The sequence below is a fragment of the Leptopilina heterotoma genome, unplaced genomic scaffold, assembly GCF_015476425.1.
Source record: "Leptopilina heterotoma isolate Lh14 unplaced genomic scaffold, ASM1547642v1 Lhet_246, whole genome shotgun sequence".
Lineage (NCBI taxonomy): Eukaryota > Metazoa > Arthropoda > Insecta > Hymenoptera > Figitidae > Leptopilina > Leptopilina heterotoma.
Window position 1 is genome coordinate 169,445 of NW_025110962.1, and position 14,081 is coordinate 183,525.

General features: G+C 24.1%; 1 protein-coding gene across 1 annotated transcript; it reads left to right on the plus strand.

The window, feature by feature from the left end:
• Positions 1–3,007: 3,007 nt before the first annotated feature.
• On the plus strand, positions 3,008–11,809 carry LOC122503158 (kelch domain-containing protein 10 homolog). The gene is made up of 3 exons (XM_043613604.1): positions 3,008–4,021; positions 6,593–6,946; positions 10,921–11,809. The coding sequence occupies exons 1-3, from the start codon at positions 3,338–3,340 to the stop codon at positions 11,131–11,133; spliced, it is 1,251 nt and encodes a 416-aa protein (XP_043469539.1). The 5' UTR covers positions 3,008–3,337; the 3' UTR covers positions 11,134–11,809.
• The last annotated feature ends 2,272 nt before the right edge of the window (positions 11,810–14,081 follow it).

Consider the following 14,081-nt stretch of genomic DNA (forward strand, 5'->3'; position numbering starts at 1 on the left):
TTCCTGGGCGCGACAACCTGAACTTCCTTACTTAGCTCTTAATATGTTTAATACGTGTATACACGCCTGATATGAACTCGTTCTTCAAATGACATAAAGCGTAATACTTTTTTTCAACTTTGTTAATAGTCTCCGTTTGAGATAACTGCGCAAACAAGAGCGCCCTTATCTGATAATTGTCTTCAAGTTTTGATAAAAAAATTTACTCTTATAACTTATAATAACCGTGCTAAAACTTAGCGGAATTAAATTTAGAAACAATATTTGCTTTTATCCTTTTCTCATATCGTTATTGGCAAAAAAATAGAACAAATTTTTTTAATTTTATTTGTATTTTTTTTTATAAATTTAAATTAAAAATTAAATTTTGAATTATAATTTTTATTTTTTAATATCTTGTTTATTATTAAATAATGTTATATATTAATACCCTTGATGACAAAATAATTTCTTGTCTTGAATCTTAAATATATCATTGCTTCAATCTGGGTTTTATTAATTTAAAAGAAAAATCTTGTTGATTGAAGATAATCTCTTTGGTACAAGAAAAATTGTTTGATTGCATCAAGATTTTTTTTTTTTGATCTTGAAAGAAAATTTTTTCATTAAAAGAAAATTGCTTTTGCTGACTAAAAAAACCTGTTTGATTCAAAGAAATATTATTTCCTTTAATCAGAATTTTTTAAATTTAAAGAAAATCTTAGATTCAAAGAAAATATGTTAAGAAAAAATCTCTTCGATTCAAGAAATTTTTTTTATGCAATGAGAATTTTTTTGAGTCAAAGAAAAACATTTTCATTCAAGAAAAATAAACTCTCGTTTATTACTAAAAAATCTCTTGGGTTTGAAGTAAATTTATTAGTTTCGTTCACGATTTTTTTTATCCAAAGAAATTTCCCATTGATTCAAAGAAAATTCTTTTAATTCAAAGAAAATCGTTTTTATTGAAGATAATTTTTTTGATTCAAAGAAAATTTCTGGAAGTAAAAAAAATTTGTTTGATTTAAATTTGTCTTCTTATTTCTTTAATTGAAATACAATCTTTTTGATTCATTCAGAATTTTTTTGAGTCAAAGAAAATTTTTTGTATTTAAGCAAATTTCTTTGATTCAAGAAAATCTCTTTGAATTAAAGAAAATCTATGTTCTTAAAGAAAATTTCTTCTATTCAAAAATCAAGAAAACCTCCTGTAATTCAGTCAGCATTAATTTAACGCAAAGAAAATTTTTTCGATTCAAGAAAACTTCTGTGTGATTAAAAAATTTTCTTCCGAATCAATTGAATTCCTTTTTAATTCAATCAGGACTTCTTTAATTCAAAAAAAAATTTCTTTGAATAACTGAAGATTTTTTAATTCAAAGACAATCTTTTTAATTCAAAAAATTCTCTTTTATTCAATAATGAACTTTTTTATTCATTCAGAATTTCTTTGATTCAAAGAAAATCATTTTGCTTCACAGAATATTTTTTGGATTCAAACAAATCTCTTTGATTCAAGAAAATCTCTTTAATTAAAAAAGATTTCTGCGATTCAAGAATCAAGAAAATCTCTTTAATTGAAAAAAATTTCTTCGATTCAAGAATCAAGAAAATCTCATGAATTCAATCGGAATTTTTTTAAAGCAAAGAAAATTTTCTCGATTCAAGAAAATGTCTGTTATGTATTTAAAAAATTCTCTTCCATTCAAAAAAACCTTTTTAATTCAATCAGAATTTCTTTAATTCGAAAAAAATTTTTAATTCAATGTAGATTTCTTTAATTCAAAGACAATCTTTTTAATTAAAAAAATTCTCTTTGATTCAATAACGAATTTTTTTTATTCATTCAGAATTTCTTTGATTTAGAGACAATCCTATTGATTCAAAGAAATCCATTTTAATTCAAAGAAAATCTTTTTTTTATTAAAAAAAATCTTCTTTAATTCAAAGAGAAATTTTTTTTTGATTCAATAGAATCAAAGAAGTAATTCTTCTAAACAAATAAATAAAAATACAAGAAAATAGTGTCTCGAAACATTAAAATATTTTTTTTCATATGTAAGTGGAACAAATAGATAAATAAAATACTCTTTAATTAAACTATAATGAATAATAAATTAGCAAATAATAATTGAAGAAGTAGGCATCTTCAAATTAAAGAAACAATTCTTCGAATTAAATATAAAAAATAATAGAAGAAAAAAAGTCTTCCTAAACAACGAAATCTATTTATCAGATGTAAACACAGAACAAATAGATAAAAAAAATTACCTTTGATGAATAATAAATAGTACATTGAAGAGATAAGTAGGTTACGGTAAAACATTACAGAAATGACTAACATGAAGAAACTAAAGTGAAAAGTAAATTTAATTAAAATCAAATCAAAATCAAATTAAAATTACATTTAAATTATATTAAAATTGCATTACAATTACAATTACAATTACAATTACAATTACAATTACAATTACAATTACAATTACAATTACAATTACAATTACAATTACATTAAAATTAAATTAAAATTATAGACAAAAGGAAATAAATAAATACTGACGATACTGACTAAATTGAAAAAGCGAAGTTCGATTTGATTTCTTCTTTGCCAATTGTTGCTGGGGTGGTAAAATACCTACATTATCTACAAACGCTACTTAGTAGAATCCATACTTTACCAGCCATCAGTCTTGGACCGACAGCTTTCTTCTTTATCTTCAATAGTTAAAGGTTCGTGACTATCGCTTCAGAGGACACTGTCATCTTTTTCCAATCTACTTTTTCTACCAAGGACAATTTATACATTGGAAAATAATAATTGAAAATCCTAAAAAGCAGAAATTTTCCAAAATACATAGTTCGTGAACGCGATTTGAATTTTGTTTATATTTAATAAATTGAAGAACGCTGAAGAAATAAGAAACTTAAAAAATTAAACTCTATCTAAAAAAACAACACTCTCTGTTGGTTACTTCCAGAACTAAAATGACCCTTAAGTGTCTTGACTTTACCACGTAAATATAGCTTCAGAAGAGAGAATTTTCCCCTTACCAGTTGCAGTTTTTTTCTGAACACACATCATATAAATACATAAGTGTCATTAAAATAATGTGTGAAAAATATCGAAATTCATTTTTTTTCAATCAAAAATATTTATCAATAAGAAATTATTTAATAATTTTCCAATAAGAAGAAGAAATATTGGTGACGATTAAAAAGTAAAATTCTAGAATGTTTCATGTATGGACATATCATCGTAAATTTAAAGGGAATCTAACCTCAAACAACAAAAAGAATTTTCTCTAAATTTTCAAGTCCAAAGTTTGTTTTTTGTTTCTTGTGAATTTGTTCTTTACAAATGGGCAAAATGTATACATTCAAGCCATTTGTGTTTATGAATCATAAAGCAAAAAGTTGTGAGAAACCAAAAGCGCGTAGTGGCCATAGAATTGTTTGTGACGAGTATAATTTATATTCGTACGGTGGTTTTAATCCAAGTATCACTAATGACGATCCAGATATGCAAAATGATCACACATGGACTGAGAGTAGGCCATTATTTAAGGAATTGTGGAAATTTAGTCTCGCAACGCAACAATGGAAACGTTTACCAGGTCGGGAGAGAATGCCAAATGAATTAGCATCAAATGCTGTTGTTTTGAAAGGTAATACACTGTTGGTTTATGGCGGTACGGGTGTACCATTTGGCGAGAGTTGTAGCAATCAACTTTATAGTTGTAATATTAACGATGGGGAAATGTTGATTGTGAATGCGACGGGAGATTTTCCTGAACCACAATATGGACAGGCGGTGATATGCGATGGACCGTTTCTTTACACGGTTGGCGGTACGAGTGGTTATGAATATACCTGTGATATTCATCGTTTTGATTTGAGAACGAAATCGTGGGAGGCTGTTTATATTTGCGCTGGTCGTGATCCACATGAGCCGAAGGGAAGATACAGGCATGAACTTGCATTCGATGGTAAAAGGATTTACGTTCTTGGTGGTGGCACCGCAATGGAGGCTTATGGTTTTATTGTAAGTCTGATTCTATTTCTAATTCCAGTTTTAATTCTCATTCTAGTTCTAAGCTTAATTCTAATTCTAGTTCTAATTCTAGTTCTAATTCTAATTTAAGTTATAATTCTAATTTTAGTTCTAATTCTAATACCTAGTTCTAATTTTAATTCTAGTTGTTATCCTAATTTTGATTCTAACTTTAATTCTGTTTCTACTTCCAATTCTAGTTCCAATCCTAATTTTATTTCAGGTTGTAATTCTAGTTCTAAACCTAATTCGAATTCTAGTTTTCATTTTAAGCCCAATTCTAGTTCTAATCCTAATTTTGATTCTAGTTGTTATCCTAATTTTGATTATAATTTTAATTCTGTTTCTAATTCCAATTCTAGTTCCAATCCTAATTTTGATTCTAATTTTAATTCTGGTTCTAATTCTAGTTCTAATTGTAGTTCTAAGCCTAATTCTAATTCTAGTATTAATTTTAAGCCTAATTCTAGTTTTAATCCTAATTTTGATTCTAATTTTAATTCTGGTTCTAATCTTAATATTGATTCTAATTTTAACACATTGGTTCTAATTTTAATTCTAGTTCCACTCCTAATTTCGATTCAAACTTTAATTCTGGTTCTAATTCTAATTCTATAGTTCTAATCGTAAATCTAATTTTAAGACTAATTCAAAATCTAGTTGTAATCCTAATTTTGATTCTAATTTTTAATCTGGTTCTAATCCTAATTATGGTTCAAGTTTTAACACTGGTTCTAAGTCTAATTTAATTTTGATTCTTATTTGAATTCTTGTTCTAATCCTAATTTTAATTCTAATTTTAATACTGGTTCTGATCCAAATTTTGATTCTATTAAAATTAGAATCAAAATTAGGAGTAGAATTCGAAGTACAATATTAGGCTTAGAACTAGAATTAGAACTATAATTAAAAATCAAAATTAGAATTATAACTAGAATTAAAATTAGAATCATAATTACGTTTAGATTCTAGTCCTATTCCTAATTTTAGTTCTGATTTAATTCTAATTTTAGCTCTATTTCTAATACCTAGTTCTAATTCTAATTCTAGTTGTTATCCTAATGTTGATTCTAATTTTAATTCTGTTTCTAATTCCAATCTTAATTTTGATTTTAATTCTGGTTCTAATTCTAATTCTAAGCCTAATTCTAATTCTAGTTTTAAACCAAATTTTGATAGTAATTGTAATTCTGATTTTAATCCTAATTTTGATTCTAATTTTAATACTGGTTCTAATTCCAATTCTAGTTCCAATCCTAATTTTTATTCTTATTTTAATTCTGGTTCTAATTCTCTTTCCAATCCTAATTTTGATTCTAAACTATACCCTGGTTTTAATTTTAGTTCTAAACCTAATTTTAATTTCAGTTCTACTCCTAATTTCGATTATACTTTTAATTCTGGTTTTAATTCTAATTCTAATCCTAATCTTGATTCTAATTTTAATTCTGGTTCTAATTCTAATTTTAATTCTAATTGTAATTTTTGTTCTACTCCTAATTTCGATTCTAACTATTTCTGGTTCTAATTTTAATTCTATAGTTCTAATCGTAAGTTTGATTCTAATTTTAATTTGTTGTTCTAATCGTAAGTTTGATTCTAGTTTTAATTCTAGTTCTAATCCTAATTTTGATTCTAATTTTAAGTCTGGTTCTAATCCTAATTTTGATTCTAATTTTAACACTGGTTCCTAATTGTAATTCTAGTTCTACTCCTAATTTCGATTCTAACTAATTCTGGTTCTAATTCTAATTCTAGTTCTAATCCTAATTTTGACTCTAATTTTGATTCTGGTTTTAATTCTAGTTCTAAACCTAATTTTAATTCTGGTTCTAATCCTAATTGTGATTCTAATTTTAACACTGGTTCCTAATTGTAATTCTAACTAGTTCTACTCCTAATTTCGATTCTAACTAAGTAATTCTGGTTCTAATATTAATTCTAGTTCTAATCGTATGTTTGATTCTAATTTTAATTCTAGTTCTAATCCTAATTTTGATTCTAATTTTAATTCTGGTTTTAATTCTACTTCTAAACTTAATTTTGATTCTAATTTTAATTCTAGTTCTTATCCTAATTTTTATTTTTAATTCTGGTTCTAATTCTAATTCTGGTTCTAATCCTAATTTTAATTCCAGTTCTGCTGCTATTTCCGATTTTAATTTTAATTATGGTTCCAAATCTAGGTTTAATCCTAATTTTAATTCCAATTATAATCCTGATGCTAATTCTTAATGTTATATCTTCGTTTTCACTTGAAGCAAACTTTTACCCCATTTTTGTTGCATAATCTAGACTTCCAGACAAATATATTGTCTGGAAGTCTAGGTACCACTTTGTACCATGATAAAAATAAAAAAAAGTCCTGATTTGATTACCTCGCACTTGATCGTTATCAAAATCTATCAACAGTTTTTGATAGTTCAAAAATTCAACATTGTAAAAATAGTTGAAGTTTAAAATTAAAAATTTTACTTTTAAACATAAATATTTTGAATTTTGGCTAATAGAGTAGAAATGTTTCTGAAAATGGTTAATTCGCATATATTTTGTGTTTCGTAGGAAATCCCGGCGTACGATTTGAAGACCAATAGATGGATGACTCTGAACACTTTGGGGGATCCGAATTCAAGGAGTGATAACGATCAGAGTACAAATGAAGTTCCACGACCAAGACGTTGTCACGGATCTGTTCAATATACGGATGAAAATACAGGTGTGACGACTGTGGTAATATCAGGTGGTTACAATGGATCGCAGGTGTTCAATGACATTTGGAAGTTGGATTTGAAATTGCTGCAGTGGACCCGATTGAATCAATGCAAATTACCGCGACCGGTTTATTTTCATTCTACGGCTCTGACTCCGGTTGGACGCATGTACGCTTTTGGGGGGATTATTCGAAAACGTGACGAGGTAATTATTAGTACGCTACTACTAGAAGTACTATTAAATATAACTATATTATTAAGCACTACTGTAAACATAACTACTATTAGCATTAGTACTATAACCAACAAAACTACTGCAGCTAGCAAGAATACTACAGCTACCAAATACTGCTGATACTATCAATAATTCTACTGATACTACCAATAATACTATAAATACTACCAATAATACAGCATTACTGCAGTAATGCTAATGTTAGTGCCAATAAATTTATGCTACTATAACTAATAATACAACTGCTACTGCCAATAAACTTATGCTACTATCAATAAAATTACTACTACCAATAATACTACTACTACCAATAAACTTATGCTGGTATCAATAATATTTATACTAGAACTAATAATACTTATGCTAGTACCAACAATACTTATGCTGATACCAACAAAACTTTATACAAAACAAAACTATTATACTATAGTACCGTAAACTAGGGCTATTAGGAACAAAATTCTGTTTTCGAGTGGAGTTGATGCTATCGGCGCCGTTTATCGATAAATTGTGTTACTTGCTTTTGAAAAATTGTTACTGCGGTAACTGGCAATACTTTTCAATGCAATAATTGTGACTATTAATTATTTTGTGAACAATAGTAGCTTGTAAGTGACTTGATGTGTTTTAGAGAAGTTTCAAACGTGGAAAACATTTGATTTCTGAGGTTAGTTGTTTCATTTTTGACTTCTCAAAGTGATTGTTTTTTATTAATGGGAAACTTTATTGAGTTCATTAAGTAATAAATATGTTTATTTTGTATTTACAGTAAGATTTTAAAAACAAAAACCAAAATTCACAAACGGCGGGTATATAAGGAACACAATTATTTCTTCTAAATTGTTAAAGTGCGTTGTCAAGACGTAAGTTTTTCGTAATTTCTTTTGTTTTTTATCACCTAATTTGGTTTTTAGTGTTGAAAGATGGTTCGAAATTGTAAAAGAGTGTTGGGACCGATAAGTCGCAAAAAACGACCAGTGATTCCATCATCGACCTCAACAATTATTTAACCCTTCAATGTGCTCGCCAAGATCAAGAAAAGAAACAAAAAATTAAGGCAATATTTCAATACACAAAAAAAGTTGCAAGACTTTAAAGTTGAAATCTGTTCCTAATAGCCCCAATTTACGGTACTAATAATACTTATGCTAGAACTATCAAAACTCATGCTAGTACGAACAATAATTTATGAAACAATAATTTATTTACTACTGATAGTTCCAATATTATTACTGACATTATTAATAATACTGCTAATAGCTTTTACGGCAAGCTTACTAGGCAAAATAGCCAGCTTACCATACAATATTGTGGCAAGTTTTATAATTAAATTCTTTAAAGAAATTTAATTAAAAAAGTATTGAAAATAATTATAAAATTCTAATAAACAAATTATATCAAATTTTTTTTTTAATATTTGAATTCTTTTGATGAATTTTAAGGGGAGGCAGCACCCCCAACTTTCACCCCTTTAAATGTTAATTATAAAAGATGGTTATATTTTTTTTCTTGCAACATTTTTAACCCAAAAATATATAAGGGGTCGTCCATATACCACGTGGACACTTTTGGGGGGAGGGGGGGGGTTAAAAAAAGTTTGAAAATGTCCACGATCCCATGTATTTTTGTGTCCACAAGGGGGGAGGGGGGGTCAAAAATCTTTGAAAAACTGTCCACGTGGTATATGGACGGCCCCTAAGATGTGGTAAAAAAATTGAAAATTTAATTTTTGAACAGGTTGGAATTTTTATCTTTTAACTCGTTTTATATTTTTGCAAACCCTTACGACAGGTTGTTTAAAATTATAAAATAAGCCAAGAAAAAAATTTGCGTTAAAAAATATTGAAAATTGTATTGAGAAGATTAATTTTAAAAATTAACAAAAAATTTTTAAAAAAGATTATTGGTGTAGGACTTTGCAAAAATTTTAAAATTTAAACATTTAAAATTAATCTTCTCTTACAATTTTCAATATTTTTTAACGAAAATTTTTTTCTAAGCTTATTTTATAATTTTAAACAACCTCTCGCATGGGTTTGCAAAAATATGCAACGAGTTAAAAGATAAAAATTCCAACCTGTTCAAAAATTAAATTTTCAATTTTTTTACATTCCTATATATTTTTGGGTTTAAAATGTTGCAAGAAAAAAAATATAACCATCTTTGAGAATTAAAATTCAAAGGGGTCAAAGTTGAGGGTGATGCCTTCCCTTAATAAAATTTTTAAGAATAATTGCATGTTTCGAGGAATTTATTTGATATTTTATTAAAAATAATTGAAATCGATAACGAATTTTATTAAAATTTTAAAAAATAATTGAATTCCTGAGGAGAATTTTATAAAAATCTTTTTAAATAATTAATTTTTTCGAAAAATTTTATGAAAAATTGTGTTTTAAATAATTGACTTCCTGTAAAAATGTAATTATTATTTATGAAAAGTAATTGAATTTTTCCGAAGAATTTTATAACATTTCGAAAATAATTGAATTCTTACGTTGGTGAATTTCACAACGTTTATATAATCAACGATTTAGAAGAAAAAAATATTTTCTATTCAAATTTTTTCATATTTTTGCACAAAAACACTTTTGTGCAATTTTTCATGAATAATTTGAAATAGAAAAATTTGTAAACAATGCATTTTATTTTGCTTTTGTCAAGAAAAATATTTTTATTTCTTGCAGTCGTTGATAATAAACGTTGTAAACTTCACCGACGTAAATTCTTGTAACAGAACTTTATTAAAATTTTTTTTTAAATAATTTAATTCTTTTGGAAAATTTTATTAAAATCGTAAATATTGAAATTAATTTAATTTTTAATATTTTTTGGAAATTAATTAAATTAAATTTTCCGAAGAATTTAAAATTTTTAAAATTTTTAAGAAAATTTTATTAAAATTTAATGAAAATAATAATTGAATTTTTGGGAAGGATTTCACTAAAAATTTTTAAAAGAATGCAATTCTTTCAAGAAATTGAATTAAAAATTTATTGATAATAATTAGGTATTAAATTCTAACAAACTAACTATATGCAATTTTTTTTAAATAATTGAATTCTTTTGAAGAATTTTAATAAAATTTTTAATAATGACTGTAATTTTTCGAGGAATTTATTAAAAAATTTTATTGAAAATAATTAAATTTTTTCGAATATTTTTATAAATTATGAAAATAATTGAATTCTTTCGAAGAACTTTATTAACATTTTTAAAAATAATTGAATTCTTGCGAAGAATTTTATAATAAAATCTTTTTAAATAATTTATTTTTTCGAAAAATTTTATGAAATTTGTATTTTAAATAATTTACTTCCTTTAAAAATGTAATTATTTATGAAAATAATTGAATGTTTGCAAAGAATTTTATAATTTTTTTATTTTAAATTGAATTATTTTGGGAAATTTTTTATTGAACTAGTAGATATTGAAATCAATTGAATTTCGAAAAAAATTTTGAAAAGCTTTAAATCGTTTGAAAGAATTTTATTTACATTATCGAGAATAATTTTTATTTCATTTATTAGGGAATTTAAACTAATGCAAATTCTCTAGTATAGAAAAAAGTAGCTTTTGAGTTTCACAAATCTGAAAAAATATCCAAATAGTAGCAAATCTTAAAAAAAGTTGTAAATAGTAGGTTTTAGTAGATGAGTACGAAACCTGATAATAATAATTAAAATATTGATTATAGTATTAATTAAAATATTAATGATAATATTCATTAAAATATTAATTATAATATTAATTATAATTTTAATTATGATATTAATTGTGATGTTAATTTTAATATTAATTATGATATTAATTATGATATTAATTATGATATTAATTATAGTATTAATTATAATACTAAATATAATATTAATTATAATATTAATTATAACATTTATTATGATATGTAATTGTAATAGTAATTATAATATTCTTAACAATTAAAGGCGGAGAGAACCGATGCTGTACTCTCAGTTTGGCTGACAATTCCAAAATTATCAGAAATTTGCTGGGAGGCAATAAACTACTATTATCCAAATTTACAATATCACACAGCTGACGATTTATTGAGAGTTGGAATCCCAATGAAATATGTTCGCAGATTGGACAATGATTGTAATACTCACATTGAACGACAATCGGATTGGGTAAAATTTTAGCCAAAAATTATAGATCTTAATAGGTGCTATTAGTTACTGTTATAAAATTTGTTTCTTTCAAAAGAAAAAAAGAAGAAGAAATATATATCTGTTTAAAAAAAAAATTTATTTCATTCTGAAACAAATTTTAATTTTTCTTACGGTGTGTTGCACCCAAAAAAAAAATATTTTCTTATAAGTTTATTTATGTTTTTCGACACAAACGATATTTTATTTTGTTTTTTTTTTTTGTCTTAAATAGTTGATTAATAAATAACTGCCATTCTTTAATTTTGCCTGCTATAAAGTTTATGCGATAATGTGGGCATTATGGGAGAAATAATTATATATATTTATATTATAATTTCACAACTTAAATTTTGTTATTTAAAAAAAAATATTTAACAATCGTAATAATAAATTTTATTACGATATAAGAATGTATGTGATGAAAATGTGATCCTCGTAATAAATTTAAAGAAAAGAACAATTTAGAAAAAAATATAAAAGAAAATGTAATTAAAAAAATTTTAAAAAATGTTTCTTTTTTCTCTTTAGAAAGAATAAAATTTCTTTCGTAATAGCCTGCAAATGAATATTTACGTAAACTTTGATTTCTTTTTGACGTAGCATTATTATTGTATTGTGTATAGTCATTATTTAAAGTATATAAAACAATTCCACCAATGCACACTTACGACATATGTGAATATTTATCAAAAAAAAAGAAAAAAAAATATTTTAAAATCCAATCTTTATAATTTTTATCTATAAAAAATACTTTCTCATTCTCTCCAAATGAGAATGTAAAATAGGATTTTACATTTAAAATCAATGAAAAATCAAAACTAGAAATACCAAAATTCTAATATTATCAAATATATTAAGAATTAAAAATTTAAAATACGATTGCGCTTGTTTTCATTATTATAACAATTTCTTTTGTTTTTATATTATTTTTCGAGAACTATTTTTTCAGACGCATTTTTATTCAGAGAAAAGTTAAAAGATTTACAATAATTACAAAAATTGTATAAAAGTTCATATTATAAATATTTATAATGTTTAAATTACATATATTTAAGTGTTGGTATTTTTTTAATTTCTTCTTTGATAAAAATTTTTGTTAAGAAGAAAGATAAAAGAAAATTCCCAACTTTTTTGAGTTACAAATTTTTTAGTAAAGGATAAAAGAAAATTCCCAACAAATATTAAAATTTTGAAAAAACTCTACGTTTTAGTGTTGGAATCTTTCAATACTTTCTTTGTGATAAAAATCAATTTTCTTCGATTCTTTTGAAAAAGCACAAAATTTTTGTTCTCTTTTGTACCAATGTAAATAAATGTTCTTTAATTTTCAATTAAACGATACATTTATAAATTACAATTATTTAACGTTATTATTTTTATTATTATTATTATTATTATTATTATTATTATTATCATTATCATTCTTATTATCATTATTATTGTCATTATTATTATTTTTATTATTATTAATATTATTAATATTATTTTAATTATTATTAATATTATTATTATGATTATTATTATTTTTATTATTTTTATTATTATTTATGGGTTGTGTAAGTTTATTGAAAGCGACATATACGAATGTGATCTCAAATGAATAATATATATATGTACTTATATTGATAGTTGTAGTTTAAAGCAAATTTAATGACTGATGAAAAAATAGATTTAAAATCTATATCAAATATTTGAATGTTGAAGGCAAAATAATATTTATTGTAGTATAAATTATTACAAGCTCTTGTCTTTGAAAAAAAGGAAAATTGTTTCTTCGAATATTTGAAAATCTCAGTAGATAAATTATTCGCGGTCGCTTCTAAATTGAGAAAAAAATAAAAAAAATTCTAGTGTTAATATTTCAAAAATTCTTAATATTAAATTTTTTTTTCGTTCTTAATTCAAATAAGTAAATAAATTTAAAATTTAATCATTTTTTGTCTAAATTTTTATTTTTCTCAATAAATGTATTCTTTTCTTTACATTTATTTAAATTTTCTTAACTCTTTCGCTCTGATAAAATTGAAAATGTAATTTTTGCAATTTTTTCCCTATAACTATTTGTGAAATAAATTGCAAATAAATATATTCAATTCTATATTTAGATGTAAAAATAAAAAAATAAAAATGAAGAAAATAAAAAAAAGAAAATTTTAGAATTGTACAGCGAGAAAATTGTATTTAAAGACAAAAGTACACGCGAAAGGGTTAAATGTAACATTGACCTTTGTCTTTAATTGACAAACTTACGTTAAGTATATTTTTATAGAAAAAAAAAACAAATTTTTATGAATTTCTTCTTTTTGTAGACACATTGTACATAAAACGTAAGAGAAACAAAACAAAAATTGTTAAATATGCTTATTTCTTCAGTTTAGCAATTAATATCTCGACAATTGTAAATATTGCGATTATAAAAATTGCTTAAAAAATGTTTTTCTTAAATTCTATTCTAAATTGTAGTCAGTTTATCCATTAAGGTCTGTTGCTACTTAAAAGAATTGTAAAATGCTCCAAAAGAAAGGACACGAAGGAAATAAAGATGATTTTATGAACAGTTATTACCCAAGTTGAGCTTTCTTTTAATTTTAAAATTAATTTTTGAATTTTGAATTTTTAAATTGAAAAATTGAAAAATATAAAAATTTAAACATTTTTAAATTTAAACATTTTTAAATTTAATATTTAAAAACTAAAAATTTAAACATTTTTAAATTGAAAAATTAAAAAATATGAATAGTTGAAAATTGAAAAATTGGAAAATATGAAGAGTTGAAAATTAAAAAATTAAAAATATAAATTTTAAAATTAATTTTAAAATACCTTTAAAAAAGGAAAAAGTTTTTTAAAAAACTACTTTTGAATTTCCCTCCCAGTGACGTCAATGACTGAGTTAAAATTGATTGGCGGGGAAAGTTGACACATGCGCAACGCTTAAA